The 19,288-nt window shown below is 46.8% G+C and overlaps 1 protein-coding gene and 2 long non-coding RNA genes across 3 annotated transcripts; 2 read left to right on the top strand and 1 right to left on the bottom strand.

Annotated features, from left to right (window-relative positions):
- Nucleotides 1-63: 63 nt before the first annotated feature.
- slx9 (SLX9 ribosome biogenesis factor) lies at nucleotides 64-19,254 on the bottom strand. Its single transcript, XM_040182899.2, has 6 exons — nucleotides 18,336-19,254; nucleotides 17,664-17,784; nucleotides 2,661-2,729; nucleotides 1,733-1,907; nucleotides 501-566; nucleotides 64-404 (listed from the first exon to the last, which is right to left on the bottom strand). Exons 1-6 carry the CDS (start codon nucleotides 18,531-18,533, stop codon nucleotides 278-280), a joined length of 756 nt encoding a protein of 251 aa, XP_040038833.1. The 5' UTR covers nucleotides 18,534-19,254; the 3' UTR covers nucleotides 64-277.
- Nucleotides 11,888-17,097, top strand: LOC144388968 (uncharacterized). Its single transcript, XR_013453258.1, has 2 exons — nucleotides 11,888-12,797; nucleotides 15,470-17,097. It is a non-coding gene; the product is annotated as an uncharacterized LOC144388968 (long non-coding RNA).
- On the top strand, nucleotides 13,427-14,403 carry LOC144388970 (uncharacterized). The gene is made up of 2 exons (XR_013453261.1): nucleotides 13,427-14,081; nucleotides 14,158-14,403. It is a non-coding gene; the product is annotated as an uncharacterized LOC144388970 (long non-coding RNA).
- Nucleotides 19,255-19,288: the final 34 nt, after the last annotated feature.

Raw genomic sequence — 19,288 nt, 5'->3', positions numbered from 1 at the left:
TAACCAAGACGGGCGCACCTGGAGACTTGTCACCACGCAGAAAACACACATAACAGCAGAGTGTTGAATGCACCGAGATTTATTACTGAAGAGGGAAGCTGGGGATTAAAAGAGAGAGGACATCCGTCACAGTCAGCGTGTACAAACACCACCTTCCTGCTCCGCCTCCTCAGACGGGAGCGCCCCCCGGGGCATCGGGGTTCCTGCTGCTGCTGCTGCTCCGGGGTCGGGGCCCCCTTGGGTCTGTTGGGTGGGGTCTGTGGAGGCTGTGCTGCTGTTAGCTGGGACCCTGCTCCTCTTCCTGCCTCATCCTCTTCCTCAGCTGCTCGCCAATATCCGCCAGAGGGTTCATCTTGGCCGAGAGGGTCTTGACTGCGTTGCTAAACCGGCTGGTCTCTGTCTCCCTACAATAAAAACAAAACCCACGGGTCTCTGGATGAGGAAAGGGGGGAGGGGGGGGTATCTAATATGTATAACGTGAATATGGACGTCGTGCTTACAGGAGTTTGCGTTTCTGTGACTGTTTCATCTGACTGAAATCTGTCGGTTCGGGCCTCTTCACCGGTCTGGAGGGGGGGACACAGGACAAAGACGGGGACGCGTTAGAATGCAGGAAGAAGTTTCCCAGTGCTGCACTCACCTCCCCTCATCAGGATGACAGTGAACATCTGTCCCACGATGAAGCTTTGAGAAAAGGATTCCCACTTATTCATTATTGTCACATTATGTGTGTGTGTCTCCACGCTGTGCAGGATTAGAGCAGATACCTGCTGTGCTGACTGAAATGTTCTCCTCTCCTTTCAGACACTAGAACTGACTACAGATTTAGACTTTTTACAGCGTGTTGTATGGACTGCAGCCTAAAGCTGTTCTGACATGGTGTGTGTGTGTGTGTGGGGGGGGGGTGGGGGGGGGCGTGGGTGTTGCGCAGGGCCTGATGACATCGAGGCCGTAGACAATTACGAGCGTGTGAGTAACGGCCTGCAGGCTGACACTCTGAAGACAGCTGACACGAGTTATGTTCTCTACGGAACTGCTGTGTTGCCTTTAAAGGCCTTTTGCATGAAATGAAAGGGTGGGGGGAGTGTGGGGGGGGGGGGGGGCTTCGTTGGCATCTCTGCCTTCATTAATACGGAGCACGTTGATCACTCCGTGGCTCAGACAGTCACTCCCCTCTCGTGAATTCAGGCTCGGAGTTACTGAGGCCTCAAAGACGTCTTTTAGCTCTGGACGCACTAATCTGCCTGACTCACTGCGCCCCCCCCCCTCCCCTGCTGGGATGATGGGGAGACGCCGTCTGATCCCACTGGTGTCCACCACAACCCTGTGACTGCAGACAACAACAGCCCCCGCTCTTCCTGCCATGTGTGTTTCAACGGATGCAACCTGGTCCCACATCAGGGTATCAGTGCGTCTGAGAGGCTGACATTGTGTTGTCATGGTGATTTCGGGTGTGGTGGTATCTGTTGCATCCCTACTCATCGGATATCACAAGGACCAACAGCGTTTTCAGTGCGCCATCTTGTTCCTTCTGTACTCAAGGCGTCCGTTGAAGGTCAAGGCACACAGAAACACAGTAAAGGCCCATTTTGGATTAGTAACTTGTGTAATTGGGGAGGGCAAATGTTAAACAAGGACAACTGGGACACGATGTGTCTCACAGGCTCATTAGTGCTCTGAAGGACAGATGGGGTGCTCTGATGATGGAGGCCAACATCACCGTGGCACTTACACTTTGTTTTTCCTGCTCTTGCGGCGGGCGGTGAGGGCCGTGGTGCGGGGTGCGACGAGCAGAGACAGCTCCGGCAGGGCGTCGGCCAGCGGCCTCATGTCCCCCACCACGGGCGTGGCCTGCCGCCGAGCCTCGGCCGCCTGCTGCTCCTTGGCCTGTTTAATGGAGCTGATCTCTGGAGGAGGGGTGGTAGAGAGGCAGAGGAGAGAGAGAGAGAGAGAGACACATTACTATCTACTCCTTCCACTGGTTCCCGATACGCGTTTACGTCTGTATATGGCTACTCTTCTTCAGTAATTCAAATTCTATTGTCCCGTGAGCCATATTCTGTATATTAAAGCGTCTGCTACTTGTCGCCGGAGGTTGGCAAGGACTGTGACAAGCACGGAAACTTCCTGTCTGCACCATTTACGGTTTGAGGCCATTAGACCCTCGCTGGTCCTCCTCCAGTCTCCTTACCCGGAGTCCTTCATCTGAGAAGGGCGGATATTCCTCCCTATTATTTTTTTTAATTCCTGAAAACGGCTATTGGGTTTCAGCGGTATCGAGTCGCACAGCCATTAGCACCTAATTATACGCCTGATCAAGATACGCCTTGTGTTACCCGGGAATGGATTGGCTCAGCGGCCGGGTACGGTTACAGGCCTTGGCGCAATTACGGGAGGCGATGGCGGCGCTCGTCCAGTTTCATTGACACGTTATATCAATATTAGTTTGTATTATTCTGCATATTAAATATGGAATTAATGGTGCTGATAGATTTCTTCTTAACTGATCCATTAGTATGGCTCTTGCCTTCTTTAAGTGAAAATGTTGTGGGAAGACGTTGAACATAATGTGTATTTCCTTAAATAACCTGACTGAAGATGGAATGGTGATGATGCCACATCATCAATGGTGACATGGTGAATGACATCTTACAACTCACTGTTCAGCCACCGCTCCCTCCTCTCCTTCATCTTCTCCTTCTTTGACTTGACTTTCTTCTCTTCTGGGCCTGTGAGAAAACACACAGTTAAATGGCCGCACACATCAAACCTCTTCACCTTCTCTCTATATAAATATTTATATCTGAACGTGCACATATTCAAACAGATCAGTTATGACGGCCTGAATGCACCACATGACGCGAGTCATCAGGCACCATCACTTAACGTTAGCGAACCCGTTAGCACTGCGTGTGTCAGCAGCAGAGACCCACTGACCTTCCCCCTCAGACACTTTGGGGGGCAGGTGCTCAAACCAAAAAGGCACCCATCGCCAAAACGATCCTTGGAATTAAATATAATAATAAAAATAAAACGTCCATACTTTTTTTGTTAACAAACTAACTCTAAATTATATTAATAAATGAATAACAGGCAAAAAACAGACAAATTAAGGCCATATTGTACTTAAGCAATAAGGTACGAGAGGCTGTAGTTTATTGTAGCCACAATACGTTGTGTATCATATTTATTTCCGTAGCCTAGAGAAAATAGTCCTGTGTGGCCACGTGTGGCTGTTGCTATGCAACAGACAAACTGGACTGGAAACATCACGTTTGTTAGCCTAGCACCATAAGTTGGTTTGCAAGGAGATCGACAATCATTTGTCATTTGCCTGGTCTGACATTTATTTCCTAAGAAATAAATGTTTTCAGCGTTCATTTTTATTCTTAAATATTAACGAATGACAAAAAAATTGGGCTCAAACTGAAGGGGCATTTTTCTTGTCCAGGGCAAAAGGGCAAGTGCTTGAGCAACATTATGGGTCTATCTGTGCACTTGCTGGCCCTGACTAACCGAAGCTTTGGGGGATTCATGGAAACACATCCACAGGGGGAGTATGGATCCACTCAGCCCACCGTGTGTCAGTGGACTGGACAGAAACAACTGGAAAAACACAATTACTATAAATACGGTTAGACTTTTGTTTTGATCACGCCTCAGTAGAAGTGTTGAAAAAGGGCATGTTGAATAATGGGATATTTACTAGCAATGAAGTTGAAAATATTTCAGTATGCAGTGCTGCTTCGCCCGTGGCCAGTTAAAACAAGTTGTCATGGATACGAGGGCCGAGAATAGATATTTGAACAGTTCAAAACCAAGGTGTTTTTAAGAAGCGATTTTCAAACGTCATATTTGGCCAAAATCTGCTCACACGTCTAAGCCTCAGTTCACATTTAAGCCTCATGAATGCTCAAAATGGATTAAAAAAACAACTTCATTAAAAAGAAATCAAATATATTTGGATAGTTATTTTGGAGGAATTGAATCATTAGAACGTTGGAGGTTGTTCATCTGCCAGCCCGACCAGAACCTCAAATCAACACAGAACCTCCACCCACACAGTGATAAAGCTAGATGAAACAGTAAAGCCCTGGCAGTGGCAAATAGCTTTGGTTATATATATATATATATATATATATATAAAAATGTGATTATATTAAGGTTTAAGAAGAATTGTTACTGCTACTGTGTAAAGGACATAATGCTGTTAAATGGTGTTTAAAGTGTTTGTATTTTTCTTCATATAGTACATACATATATAGTAATACTAATAAATAAAAGTGAACACGAATACACTACTTTGTACAGTGAGCCCCATCGGGCCTGGCCGTGTTTCTATCCATCGATCGGTGTCGGCTGCGGCTCTGTGGGGGTCAGAGGTCAGAGGCAACCGATAGCTGATGTCGTATCAATGAGCTCGGGAGGGTGTGATGCGTGCCGGGCTGTTTACTGCTCTATCGATCCCATTGGGCCGGACTTCAGGCCCCAAGAGCAGCCGCTGGACTCCAGGCGATTATCTGGGTTCTACAGCCAGGTGGTTTGTCTGATGCACTTTCACTAGTCATAGTGAAAAGAGACCAATGTGTCCGTGTGAATCCAAAACGCAACGTTGGCTTAGGTTAGGTTACTTAACGTTATGCAACTTTACTCATAAGCTAACCTGCCCCATGTTCCCAATGCAGCCCATGAACGGCCTAATTTGGCCATGACCGGACATCCAGACGGGATGTTTGATCACAGGAGGAGAACCTCCATGAGTCACTTATGACATTAATCAAAGGCGAACAACAGTCATACCATAACAATGAATAACTACAAGCAGGAGATTCCATATGGACAAAGTTATCTCTCCAAGATATTCATGAGTTCAGTGACCGGCTCAGCTGCTGGAGTTCCTGCCCCATCATGGGTCTGTAGTCGGGATTTGGGGGCGGGGCCAACTGCTCACTCATTTGTGCTATAAACTGAGGTAGAGACTTTTGTCACTGAAGCAGCAACAGAGTTGAACTCATGTGTAGCGGTTGTGAGTCATAACAACTCATCATCATCTGCAGATGATGCTTCCTAAAAGCATTAAACATAATCACATGAACCTGGTCAGAATGAGTCCGGAGCCAGAGGCAGGCGTTGGGACTGTCGGTATCTCCAGAGATCTTTTATCTGCCACCACAGTGGCCACCAACACGCGTGTTTCTGCTGCTGTTAGCAGGAAGGGAACAGGCACAGATGGAGAGATAGGCCTCCGCTGCTGACTGCTGTGTGGGTGGAGGAGGGGGGGGATTTACCACCACACCTGTCCCATTGGGAGCATCGTCTTCCATCTGTTCAATGAAATGGAGAGCTGTGATTACAGCTGCCTGGAGTCTGCTCCTCACCCACCCAGCACACACCTCCCGTGACTCCCAACTCCTCAGACTGCTCACAGTGATGAGCACCGTCCTTAGACTCCGGACCACCCCGGCCCCTCTGCACTGTCAGGGGAGGGACAATTAGCACCAGGTACATTTTCTATGACTGATTAGCTGACTAGAAACATAGCGTGTATTTACAGAGTTGTAAAGGTGACCTGCTGCCTTCATAACATGCGGTGCATTTCCAGTCTAATAAAACTCTTCATGACCAGTGAGCAATCTGAATCTGGATGTAACCAGATCACGGTTTTGTTGCTGGCCTTGGGTCTGATATAAAACAAACACAGATAATACCATTTCATGCTTTTGGTGCTGCCATGCTTCAGCTCCTAACTATGAAATAATGCAGGAGGAAGCCCACAGTGAGATTTCCCAGTGATGCTTGAATGTCACGACTGGTGGTTCAGGGAGGCGTGAAGCGTACGACTGCTCGCAGAGGAACACGGCAAATAGGAATGCTGGAGCTCGTGCGTTGAGCGACACTGATCATTACATGCGCGTATCAGTGGGACCTCCAGCTGCGCTTCAAACACATTATTGATCAAGTCATTCTCCTTCAGAAGACTTCTTCCATCATCATATCAAGGACATGTGGAAGGAGACTTTTCTTTATTAAGAACAGTGTGTTGTTCACTTTGGTTTGTTTAAACCGGTCACCTTTTGCCTCAAACAGAGGCAGCTGCCATTTTCATCTTGGCAGCATCACTGCGTCTTTTGGGCACATCATTATTACTTCCGCTGCATGCTCCGCTGCTCGGACGCGGGCGGCGATGCAAGTGAACGTGACAGCTCTGCATGCGGACCAGTGAAAAACAACAGAGACCCGAAGGAGGGGGAAACCGTGGCCGCACTTCACCGACTTCCTACTGGTGGACAAGTAGGAGAGGAGGGACAGCAAGGAGGGAAGGATAGAGAAAGAGACAAGGAAGGACAACTAGAGAAGAGATGGATAGAGGAAGAGGAGGGGAGGGAAGTGGGCGGCCTTTAGGGAGCTGACCTCAGAATAAAAAAGGATGTGGGGTCTTCCCCCTGGGGTCTGGTAGTGATACGATAGCTCTAATTAGACTGCGGACAGAGCACTTTGTCAAGAGGAGGTGGGGGGGGGGGGGGGCTGTCCGATCAGCTTCCACAGTCAGTCAGGATTTCACTCTCCCCCCTCAGGGTAAATCACACACTTTGATTCCACGGTAGAAGAGTTCCATCAGACATAATAATGTTACGTTGGATCATAATCACCCTGCTTCTATTTCATCAGAGTCGTTGGGCCTCATTCACTAATACGACCGTATTCCTGTTCTTACCACCATGTGTGTGCAAACGAATCAAAATCATCTTGCTATCTGCATTCCACAGACCACGCTGCCTTTTCTCCAGGTCAGGAAACACATTTGCCTCAAGCTTTGTTATGGAGAATGTGAAGCTATTTTAGATGAGAGAAGAAATAATTGACTGCTTCTTCAGACATCGGGATGCACTGTGCCCAGAAATACAGACAGGCTGGAGTAAAGAAATGCATTAATAAACTAGCGCTTCCTTTTAGCGTTTCTGTCTAACGTGGTTTGATCATAAGGGGCATCGAGGGAGAACTTCATTATTGTAAATTAGGTAAAAACTGATGAATCCAGGAGTTTTGCTTAAATATGCTGTAGATTTGGCACAGACTCACCATTTAATATTTCTGAAGCCTCAACTCGGGTTTGTAAGTTAGCTGACATTAGCAGATCGCTGTCTCCTGAGAGAAGATCCTGTTGGTTTAAATAAGTAGTCCCGTGATGATCAACACGACCACTAGAGGTGAGCGCTGACCTCTAAGACACAGTTCATTTGTAAAGGAGCGACCACGGAGAGACGGAAATGACCTACTACGTTAATATGATAAATACCATCAGGCTACTTTGTTTGTTCCATTAAATAATATGGTATAAACCTGCTGTAGGAAAGGGAGCGTTACATAACTTCTGTTGGGATCTGGCGCAATATAGAAAATGAAATGAAATTGCCCTTCAAGAGGCTGCGCGGCGCCCACCTGACAGAACTCTGTCACCATATGATGGAGCTACATGCGGTCTGAGCCTCCCTGGGTGCCTCCACACGCAATATGTTCCTCCAGTAGAAGCTGAGACCTCTAAAGCTCCTGTCGTCATCAGACCCCGTCTAGTAATGTCCATGAATCAATGGATCAATGAATCATAATCACTGACATCATCGTTCTTACACATAATATGTGCTTATATGTGCACACAGGAGTGAACATTCCCCCCTAAAGAAAGGTATGGATGTTCCTGTGAGGTGACAAGCAGAGGACTTAGCATTTACCCCGCTGAGTTCTTCCCTTTGCAATCAGTGTCTTTATAAAGGGATACGGCAGCAGCCTCCGCGTCTTCCCTCTGCAGCCAGGGAACACTGAGGCTGCCAAACCTGGTTTTTACGCATGAGCTAAATTCGTACCTGTAATGGGAAAATGATATGTGACCCTTTTAAATGCTTCATTTGTATAACCAGTTTATTAGTTGCAAGTGCTTAGGTCACAAAGGCCCTGACATAAGAACTGATGTCTCCCACTTGGATTAGATGTTTCCAGCGTCATAGCTGTAGAGATTGAACAAAGTGTTTGTTATGTCTATGACCACCTTTGTTTTAGCATGTTGGGAGAGCAAGGACACGGTCAAAGAACTGACGTGTCTCACATGGATAAGATGTTCCCCGTACCCTGGCTGTAGATACTCAACAAGATGGTTAACGGTTTCTATTGACGCCACCGATATCTAAGTTTAGGTATAAGAACTGCCTCGATGTGTTGGGAAGAAAAGGAGGTTCTTGACAGTCTACTGACCACGTAGCTGTTGTGACCCTTTTTTTCCCTTGCAAGGAAATAAACGGAGAAAAGACATACTTGACTCAGAGCCTTTGTTTCTTACTTAACGATTGTCTGTGCAAAATCTTCCACCACAATTTGGTGTCAGAAGTGGGATCGTTTGAAGCTCCGTCGGGACTCCGAGGACGTCCGGGAAGGGGCCCCTTCAGGATCCACCAAACGTGATTCTGCCCTATACCTCATCACACTCAGAGAGAGGGGACCGGCGACCAAAAGAGACCTGATTGGCTTCAACACGATCCGATGAGGAAGATTTTCACACGAATCGGGTAAGAAGTTGATATTCTGATTTTCAAACGGGGCTTCCTGAATTATAACGGGTGATAACAGATTACAAAGACGGGTATTTAGTACTTTAGGATTTTTTTTCTCTCTTCTTAGAAAATCCAAATTTCGGTTATTTTGATTGGGCTTCTAATGATGATAACTTGTCTTTTTATCCGGTTATTTGAAAAATGTGTATAAAATTATAAGAGTGATTGTACAGTATTTCCGGTTCATCAGCATCCAACTTTTTACTGAGGAAGACAGGGAGCAATGTGCGCATTTACGATTGTATTCAGACTAACTATCTGAAAATCGCATAATTGTGACCCTTGACCAAAAGGGGGAAGACAGGGAGCAATTTGCGTATTACGATTGTATTCAGACTAACACTCTGAAAACGCATAATTGTGACCCTTGACCAAAGAGGAAGACAGGGGCAATTGACAATTGTGACCCTTGACCGAAGGGGAAGACAGGAGGGATTTTGAGAGTTCACTGAAATCGCAAAATCTCAGCCCTTGACCTAACAGGAAGACAGGAACAATATCGGGGTTTTCGGACAGAAGTCTGAAAACAGATATTTGCGCCCTTGACCTATATTTATTAACCAATAGTTCTGGTTGGGTTTTAACTCGTATTTTTCCTACGTAAAAGAAAATCAAGACTTATAGTGACGACTATATTTTAAGTAATAAAAAGTATACTTCACCACGCCTGAAAGATGGGTGGTGTACACGGTAAAGGTAAAAAGGAAATGGGTTCTCCGGAGGGACCCATTGTGGATCTGATGAGAAGGAAATATGGAGATCAATCTCTAGAGTTTTTGCCCGAGTGGTCAAAAGATTTTGGGTTCCCTGCAAATGGTTCTTTCAGTAGAATAAAACTGAACATGTTACGAACAGGCTTAGAGGGAAAAGAGAAGGGTATAAAATCTCAGAGGGTGATAAAAGGCAAAGACTTGGAGAACATTGAGAAACAAAGTAAATGGTTAAAATGGTGGGAGGATGAATGTGAATGTAGAGAAAGGAAACAAATGGCTAAAGAATTGACATGCGCAAAAACCACATTGGTTGAAAAACCAGATCCAAATGTTATTGAACAAAATGACCGATGTGCTTCTTCTCCCTTGTATCCGAGTCTCACAGGGGCTGGCGGCCCTCTCCTCAACACATGCCCACCGCCGTACCCTGCTTCATCTGCGAACCAGCAACCTCCGTCTGCATGGTCACAAGCTCAAAAAGTTCACTACACCCGGCAGAGGGAGGAAAAGGAAGCGGCAGTGAAAGCAGCACAGGAACGACTCCTCGGCGAAGAGGAGGAAAAGAGACAGGCTGCTCTCCCCACTCGCTCTCGCTCTCCAGGAGCAACCGGAGGGGACACTTCTGCCATCAACAAACTGATTGCAGAGCAACCATCTACATCAGATGTTTTTTCCCCCTCTTTCGACCCAGAGGGAGTTCCCCCGGATGCAAAATCTGTGCTCCAAACCCCAATGATTCAAGTACCAGGACACTCAGGTCCCATACTTGTTTTCCTTGGACTGATACGGACATTAGAGCTGCAATGGCTCATCTCCCGCCGATACAGCACTCGGGAAGACTGTTTGCTGAAGCATTCATGGACTTCTGTAAGCAATTCCTGCCCAACTTTGCTGAAATTCGACGTGTTCTAATGAGTCACGTGGGTCCGACTCACTACCAGAAGCTCAATCAGCTGGTTGCAGGAGACACCAGTGCGGCAGACGTTGAATGGAGTTCAAATCAAAATAAGCCGTACAGAGACGCACTCACGGCTTTGAACGACGGCATAAAGACTTTGTTCCCTGACAAAGTGGATATGACTCCCATCAACAATACCAAGCAGGCAGCGGGTGAGTCCGTCCATGATTACTACCAAAGACTTCTCACAGTGTTTAATCTTAACAGTGGCATTCCACAACCCGCCGTGTTAGGAGACGCTCTGGGGACGTGGGAATCACACCTGAAGAATGCTTTCATGAATGGACTATTACCCGACATAAAAATGAATGTGCAGCGCTCTGTGGCTGGAATGGAAGACTCGCGACTCGCGGATGTAAAGAAACATGCTGCGCATGCGCAATCCATGGACATAGAGAGAACTGACCACGAGGGGAAAAGGCGCTCACGTCAGATTGAACTCGCCCAACTGACTATGCTCCAAGCTGTCACTCAACTTGCCAGAAACGACCGCCCACGGGATCCCCACCAACGGGGCGGATTCAGGGGGCGTGGTCGGGACATGACGAGGGGACGCTCCTCCTGGAACCAGGAGGGATCACAGCTGTCTCCACCCAATGACTATGATACGTGTTTCCGCTGTGGCGAACAGGGACATTGGCACAGAGAATGTCCACAAAATGCACCTCGTAGAGGATGGGGGCGTGGACTGGCCAGACGAGGAAGGGGTGGCAACGCACATTCCGATTGACGTGAGGCGGAGGGGGAGGAGGCTGCATGTGAGGGGGAGACGGCAACCATGCTGAGGCCTCACATGATAAGGGAAGTAAAACACACACACACCGCAGCCTGCAATGAAGAAACGCTTTCTGCACTAACTCCCTGCACGCACACTCACACTCACACACACACACTGGAGCAACAACAAGCTCTCGTGGACATCACAGAGCAATTGAGAACACAACAAAAGCTTTCACTTAAACACACATACGCAAAGTTTTCAGGAAAATCATTTGAAAATATGCCCACCACTATGGTGAAAATTCAAGGGAAACTTGAGTGTGTGAGTGTGAGTGTGCGTGCAGGGAGTTAGTGCAGAAAGCGTTTCTTCATTGCAGGCTGCGGTGTGTGTGTGTTTTACTTCCCTTATCATGTGAGGCCTCAGCATGGTTGCCGTCTCCCCCTCACATGCAGCCTCCTCCCCCTCCGCCTCACGTCAATCGGAATGTGCGTTGCCACCCCTTCCTCGTCTGGCCAGTCCACGCCCCCATCCTCTACGAGGTGCATTTTGTGGACATTCTCTGTGCCAATGTCCCTGTTCGCCACAGCGGAAACACGTATCATAGTCATTGGGTGGAGACAGCTGTGATCCCTCCTGGTTCCAGGAGGAGCGTCCCCTCGTCATGTCCCGACCACGCCCCCTGAATCCGCCCCGTTGGTGGGGATCCCGTGGGCGGTCGTTTCTGGCAAGTTGAGTGACAGCTTGGAGCATAGTCAGTTGGGCGAGTTCAATCTGACGTGAGCGCCTTTTCCCCTCGTGGTCAGTTCTCTCTATGTCCATGGATTGCGCATGCGCAGCATGTTTCTTTACATCCGCGAGTCGCGAGTCTTCCATTCCAGCCACAGAGCGCTGCACATTCCTTTTTGCTGTCCTCTTGCTGTCCCATTAATCTAATGGGCAGAGACCTCATGTGTTCTTTCGGCATTAGCCTCATCTCCACTCCTACAGGGTTGCAAGTGGTGAGATGCAGAGCCATTGACCAGATGGCAAATACAGTTATATGTGATCCAATGTTTGTGTACCAGTGGTGGCTTCCGGTTGACCCACAATCAGAACTGTCCCACCTGGCAGCATCACGCGTCCAGCCTGAGGCAGAGTGCATGGATGCTTCATATCTCCACTGCACAGCTCATGTGTCACATGGGCCAGATAAGCAATATGATGCATTATTTCTACAGGATCTGAATGATCAAATTGCATGTATGACATTGTTTTGGTCCACACTTAAATGTGCTGTTTCCGTTTCTCTCACCCCCTCTCAGCAGCACCTCTTTGATGTGGACTCTTCTTTCCCACACATCTCCTTGTCTAAAGCAGCAACAGACCAATGGAGAGATTTGGGACCTTTTGTCACAGCGTGCGAGGCATTGACAGATTGGGAGGCTACACCAGATCGACTTGTGATGCGCTCTCCGTCGACAGGCTTCTTTAAACAGCCATTTGCATTTTGCACACCTGCTCTCAGATCTGTTTATGTCATGGATGAAAATAACATATTTTCTGACACACACACTGATACATTTTTGACTAATGTCTCCTCTATTTCTCCTGCCCTCAGTTCTGTTCCAGACACCTTGTGGGCAGCGCATAAATATGACGTGGGACTCATCAAAAAATGTCAACCTGTGGTCATCACTCCTCGATCAGACTTCCGTCCCCACAAACATCAATACCCACTGCGCCAAGAGGCCATTGACGGTATAACACCGGTGTTCAACTCCCTCTTAAAGGCCGGAGTCATTGTTCCATGTCCTGACTCGCCGGTAAGAACACCTATTTTTCCAGTTAAAAAGATCAGAGATGCAGGCAAACCAACTGAGTGGCGCTTCGTGCAGGACCTAAAAGCCGTTAATGCAGCCGTCCACGCACGAGCCCCAAATGTTCCCAACCCTTACACCATTATGGCACAGGTTCCACCTGATGCTCGATGGTTTTCCGTGGTTGACCTCTCAAATGCTTTTTTCAGTGTCCCTGTGGACATTGACAGTCAGTTTTGGTTTGCGTTTAATTTCAATGGCAAGCCTTACACTTTCACACGCTTGTGTCAGGGCTACACAGAATCACCTACGATCTACAACGAGGCACTCAGGGAAAGTTTGGAGAGCCTCACTTTGTCTCCAGGAACAGCTCTTTTGCAGTATGTTGATGACTGTTTAATTGCAGCTCCAACACAAAAGCAGTGTGAACAGGACACACTCAAATTGCTTCAACACTTAGCAGCGGAAGGACACAAGGCCAGCCTATCCAAACTACAGTTTGTTTCACAGAACGTTCATTTCCTAGGCCATAACATTTCCGGTGAAGGGAAGACACTATCACCAAAACGCATCGCCTCAATTGTAACACTTCCAAAACCACAAACCAAGAAACAGATGATGTCATTTTTGGGAATGTGTTCCTACTGTAGGTCATTTATTCCAAATTACTCCCAACTCGAGCAACCTCTGTCCGCATTGATACATGGGAAAAATCTCAGCGCGCATGATAAAATTCAGTGGCTCCCTGCAGCCTCTCAAGCTTTCACGGACATGAAATGCGCGTTACAAGTTCCTCCGACTTTGGGTCTTCCTGATCCTCACAAACCGTTCACACAAACCGTTGACGAACGTTCTGGATGTATGACATCAGTGCTCCTACAATCCCATGGCGATAAACTACGACCAGTAGCTTATTTCTCTGCAAAACTCGATCCGGTAGCAGCAGGCTTACCACAGTGCCTTCGAGCTGTGGCAGCTGCTGAAAAGGCTCTTACAGCCTCTCGTGACATTGTAGGCTATGCTACGCTAACATTATTGGTTCCACATTCGGTTTCACTGATTCTTCTCGAACAGAAGTCGTCTCATTTATCTGCAGCGCGTTACCTTCGATATCACACATGTCTCCTAGACATGCCGAATGTTACAGTAAAACGCTGCAATGTCCTCAATCCTGCATCTCTTCTCCCCACTCCGGAGGATGGAGAGGAGCATAATTGTTTGGCTGAGCTGGAAGCTCAGTGCACACCTCGACCAGACCTCGCAGATACACCTCTGCTCAACAGTGACATGGTAATGTATGTTGACGGATCTGCTACACGGGATCCCCTGACTGGTTCTAATCTTGTGGGTTTCTCTGTTGTTTCAGACTCAGCTGTTCTGTGTTCCGGCCCTCTTCCATGTCACCTCTCAGCCCAAGCAGCAGAATTAATCGCGCTAACAGAAGCTTGTAAACTAGCTAAGGATAAAACGACAACCATTCACACTGATTCCAGATACGCTTTTGGCGTGGTTCATGATTTCGGCGCGCTGTGGAGACACAGAAATTTTCTCAAATCGGATGGCAAACCAGTGTTACACCACACTCTGATAGCAGAACTATTGGATGCCATTTTGTTGCCCACAGCTATTGCCGTTTGTAAATGTGCAGCGCACACATCCGGCACAGGCGACATCGCAAAGGGGAATGAGCGAGCAGACTTAGCTGCAAAAGCGGCTGCTAGACGTCCTCTTCCCAAACCATCACGCCCAGTTCCTGTCATGTGTTCTCTTCCCTCCTCTCTTGCAGCCGTGCAGTCCCTCTCTACTTCAGATGAGAGACGTTTTTGGTCCTCCTCAGGCTCCAAATTCATAGACGGCATCTGGTATGGTCCGAATGGTAATCCATGCTTACCTAAACATTTCTTCCCTCACTATGCGAAATTGACTCATGGGTTAGACCATGTGTCAAAAGGGGGAATGTTAAGTATCATTGATGCAACATGGTTCACAAAAGGTTTTGCAGCTTACGCACAAAGGTTCTGCCAAGCATGCATAACATGTGCAACTCACAATGTAGGTCGTTCAGTACAGGTGTCACATCATGCAGCACATCCACCGCCTGCAAGACCATTTGAACATGTAATGATGGATTTTGTGGAACTCTCCCCATCGGAAGGTAAGAAACACTGTCTTGTAATGGTAGACATGTGGTCCAAATGGGTTGAGGTGTTTCCCTCCAGTAAGCAGACAGCCTCCACAGTGGCTAAAGCCTTGATTTCAGAGATCATTCCCCGCTGGGGAATCCCAAGCAAAATTTCTAGCGACAATGGTTCACATTTTGTCAACCAAGCAATCACAGAATTAAGTGCATACCTGGGTATTGACTTAAAAACACACTGCGCATACCACCCAGCTAGTGGAGGAGCGGTAGAGAGAGAGAATGGAACATTGAAAACAAAACTGGCCAAATGTTGCACAGACACAGGTCTACCGTGGACAAAAGCACTGCCCTTGGTTCTGATGTACATGCGGATGAGGAAACGAACACGCAGCAACCTAAGCCCATTTGAAATCCTTTTCGCAGTTCCTCCCCATATAGGTGTGGAAGCTCCAGGAACACCACTCCCTTCCACCACAATGTGCGAGAATGACATGTTAACCTATTGCATTCGACTGTCTTCCACTTTGTCTGATGTAAGAAAACAGGTTGTAGCTGCACTTCCAAGAGAAGCAACGGGTCCACTACACCGACTGCAACCAGGTGACTTCGTGGTGGTGAAGGACTTCAGGAGGAAAAGTTGGAAAGCTAAACGGTGGCAGGGTCCATTCCAGATTCTCCTGGTCACCCAAACAGCGGTCAAAGTAGCTGAAAGAGCAACTTGGGTCCACGCATCCCATTGCAAGAAGGTTCCAGATCCAGTACCAGCACTGGGCTCAGGCGACCCTACCTCCACAAAAAGTGTCAATCAACCGACACCACCGATCCAGTGACCACGGACGGGCAGTTGACCGACAGACACACAGTGCATTGTGATCTGTGTTGACTGTCTACAACGCGGGTGCCTCACAAGAAAGAGGGTTGGCAGACTCCACATCCCAACGTGTACCTGCGGACCAACACAAGAAGAAGAACACGGCCAGGACCCCTCCACATAGACACAGTAGTCGTTTTTGCCCCGACAGTTTTATTCATATTATTGCTTGCTTCAGTTTCATTGTATCTCAGCATCTTTTTGTGATTCCGTAGTCAGCTATCTAAAGAGTGGTTCTCTCTTATCATGGAACGACTCTGACAATAACCCCAACAGTGACTCGGACTCCCTTGACGAGCTGAACACTTACGACCTCGACACATACGCATAGTGACATAGTGACACACTGTCTGTGTGCATTCCTGGTGTTCTAAATGTTTTTTGTTTCACAGTAGCTTGCTAAAACAATGAGAAATAACATTCTCACAAAAACAGCTTTTATCCTTGCATTTATTAGTATGTAACGTAAATATGATTGATATAATGACCTTTCCACAATATTCTATATCTGTATTGTGTGAAAGGGGATCAAGTTCTGGTATTGTGATTTAAACATGTTCTCATTTCTTTTTTATTTCAATACTGTACACATGACATCTGGGGTGTAACGCTCAAATCCTGTGAGAAGGTTTCCAGTCTTTATCTTCTCCTAACAGATTTCTTCCTATTTTCCCATTTCGGAGGGTTTTTTAGGGAGTTTTTGTTCTGTGGCAGGAAAAGTTTTGTGAGCGATGTCCAGATGTTCAATGTTTTGTGATATTTGATGTGGCAGATTATCAGCTGTTAAATTTTTAGAGTAGTCATTCTAAATTGATTGCATAGTTTGTGATTATTATGTAATCAAAAGAGTGGAATGTAATGGGAAAATGATATGTGACCCTTTTAAATGCTTCATTTGTATAACCAGTTTATTAGTTGCAAGTGCTTAGGTCACAAAGGCCCTGACATAAGAACTGATGTCTCCCACTTGGATTAGATGTTTCCAGCGTCATAGCTGTAGAGATTGAACAAAGTGTTTGTTATGTCTATGACCACCTTTGTTTTAGCATGTTGGGAGAGCAAGGACACGGTCAAAGAACTGACGTGTCTCACATGGATAAGATGTTCCCCGTACCCTGGCTGTAGATACTCAACAAGATGGTTAACGGTTTCTATTGACGCCACCGATATCTAAGTTTAGGTATAAGAACTGCCTCGATGTGTTGGGAAGAAAAGGAGGTTCTTGACAGTCTACTGACCACGTAGCTGTTGTGACCCTTTTTTTCCCTTGCAAGGAAATAAACGGAGAAAAGACATACTTGACTCAGAGCCTTTGTTTCTTACTTAACGATTGTCTGTGCAAAATCTTCCACCACATACCACACCTGCTCTATAAATAGCAGCGTTGTCTGGCGAGGCTTCATGCGGCACGGTGTGCTTAGCAACTGGGCCCCAGTCCGCCGGTCCCCTCAGCAGACACACTCTCAGCCCTGCAGCAGAGATGAGGCCCGCCTCCCCCACCCTTCCGCCCTCCCAGGCAGCTCTGCGCTGACTCTTCTGAAGGAGATGCTCCAGGGCTGGAAGATGATGTACCAGCAGCCCAAATAACAAGACAAAACCTCTACTGTGGCGCGCTGCTGCAGCAAGAGGACATCAACAAGCCTCCTACTCCATCTAGTGGCAACAACAGAGAGTAGACAGCAGTAATATTAGTCCTCCTTTTTAACTCAATTGTTAGCATATTAGGATAACCTTGGAAAAGGGAATACCTCTTCTATGCGGTTGTGACCTTTGACCCACTGCTGTGGACTCATTGAATTAGTTAAAGTTAAAGCCGCTTTAGGAAATGTCCTATTGGTTATGTTCACGGGAAAGGTCTTACCTGTGCGAGCAGGTGGAGGTGCGTCGGGAGGCTCCTCAAACCTCAGCGTCTGTACCAGGGCCTCTGCAGTTATCTTGGTGCCGGCGAAAATCCCAGAGGGGAAGGAGATTTGTCCCAGGGGCTGCGAGGGTTCACAGTGGAGTAAATGGCCGTGTTTACATTTCTCTCTCTGGGACTTTTTTCTGGAGAAGCCTACAATTCTTGCAAGCTGCATAATAATGGTCAAATATAATGTGCATTGTTTTCAATATTCTGTCATAACAGAACAGTCCTGTTTGTGATGCAGATATCCCATAATATGTTACAGAGTGATGCTATGAGGCTGTAGTAGTACTAGTATAGCATCATACAGGAGAGCACAAAACGTAGTAACACACACATTATTTATATATATTATATGTCTCATGGGCCTACCATAGAGGAGAATACATCACTGTGGCTGACATAACAAATCAATAGGATTGATTAAGCGACGTGGTGAGGTCAGGCTGTCTCGTGCTGTTTGCTAATACATTAGGAGTTACAGATAGATGGAGAGAAAACTTAACAAACTCGCGGCCACAGAAAGGTAAAGGAGCCACCGGACTCGACCTTTAATGTGTGTAAAATGACGGTAAAACACGGTGACCACGGGTACATTGAGCGATGAACGTTGGTATTATTGTACCAGACCTGTGCGGCGTCGGTGGAGGACTCTGTCTTCTTATTCTCCAGAATGGGGGCGCTTGTTTTGTGCAGTTCCGAGGCAGGGGGCTTCTCTAAACTCTGCGGTAACCCGGAGCCCGGCCTCTGTGAGAGGCTGCTCGGCCTTTCGAGCCTCACCGCCTCTTGGTGGAGCTTCTGACGGACGTGTTTTATCTTCCCGACCATGGTAACAACGCCGGTGAAACTTCAGCTAAATCCGAAGGTGCTTCACACAATCCGTTGTAATGGTGCTCGCCGGTGTCGACAGCGTGTGACGTTATCAAGTCAGCGACACTGCTACCGGAAGTGAACATGCATTACTTTCAAATGTAAATGTTAAATCTCAGTTGGACTTCTCTTGTAACGCGTTAGGACGTGGTTTCTGTTATGCCCACGAGACAATTAAATCATTCTACGTCTTTTATTTCCTTTGCTTACATATTAATGTTAGGATATGTGCTAGGGTATGTTTAATTTAAACATATAGCGTTAACGTCCCGCTGTTAAATTATTTTCAATTTGGGAATTATTTCGTAAAGCACTTGTACGCAACACGTGAATGCCTTAATAAATGTTTTAATATGAAATAAAATTTCAGAAACACACGTTTATACTCTAGGCAACTTGACGTTGTTGTTATCATAAGCGTGGTCGGTGTTCCGTGATTAGCGGTTCGGTGGAAAACGGTACAAAGGAAAGGTTCCGGAACCAATTATTCGCCATTTTGTTCCGATGTCCAGTTATTTGGTTTGATTTGATATTTCTTTAAATAGTTTGACGACATCATTGAATCGATATCAATAATATATGATCTAACATTTGGCTGTCGAAAAATATAAGTGTGTTCCGTCGGAATTTGCGCAAAATACACATTTGTTTGATTAGCTGGATATGTGATTTCTGTGATTTTGAGTCCTAAGAAGATCTCCAATACTTTAACA

Source organism: Gasterosteus aculeatus, chromosome 1 (assembly GCF_964276395.1).
Source record: "Gasterosteus aculeatus chromosome 1, fGasAcu3.hap1.1, whole genome shotgun sequence".
NCBI classification, from domain to species: domain Eukaryota; kingdom Metazoa; phylum Chordata; class Actinopteri; order Perciformes; family Gasterosteidae; genus Gasterosteus; species Gasterosteus aculeatus.
The sequence above is the reverse complement of the archived record's forward strand: the minus strand, read 5'-3'. Positions and strand labels throughout refer to the sequence as shown.

Excerpts from the sequence above, each read along its gene's own strand:
- slx9 (XM_040182899.2), bottom strand. The coding sequence starts at position 18,533 with ATGGTCGGGAAGATAAAACACGTCCGTCAGAAGCTCCACCAAGAGGCG. Across the intron at positions 1,908-2,660 it reads GAGGGAGCGGTGGCTGAACA|AGATCAGCTCCATTAAACAG; the intron begins GTGAGTTGTAAG and ends CCCCTCCTCCAG. Across the intron at positions 567-1,732 it reads AAGAGCAGGAAAAACAAAGT|ACCGGTGAAGAGGCCCGAAC; the intron begins GTAAGTGCCACG and ends CCCCCCCTCCAG.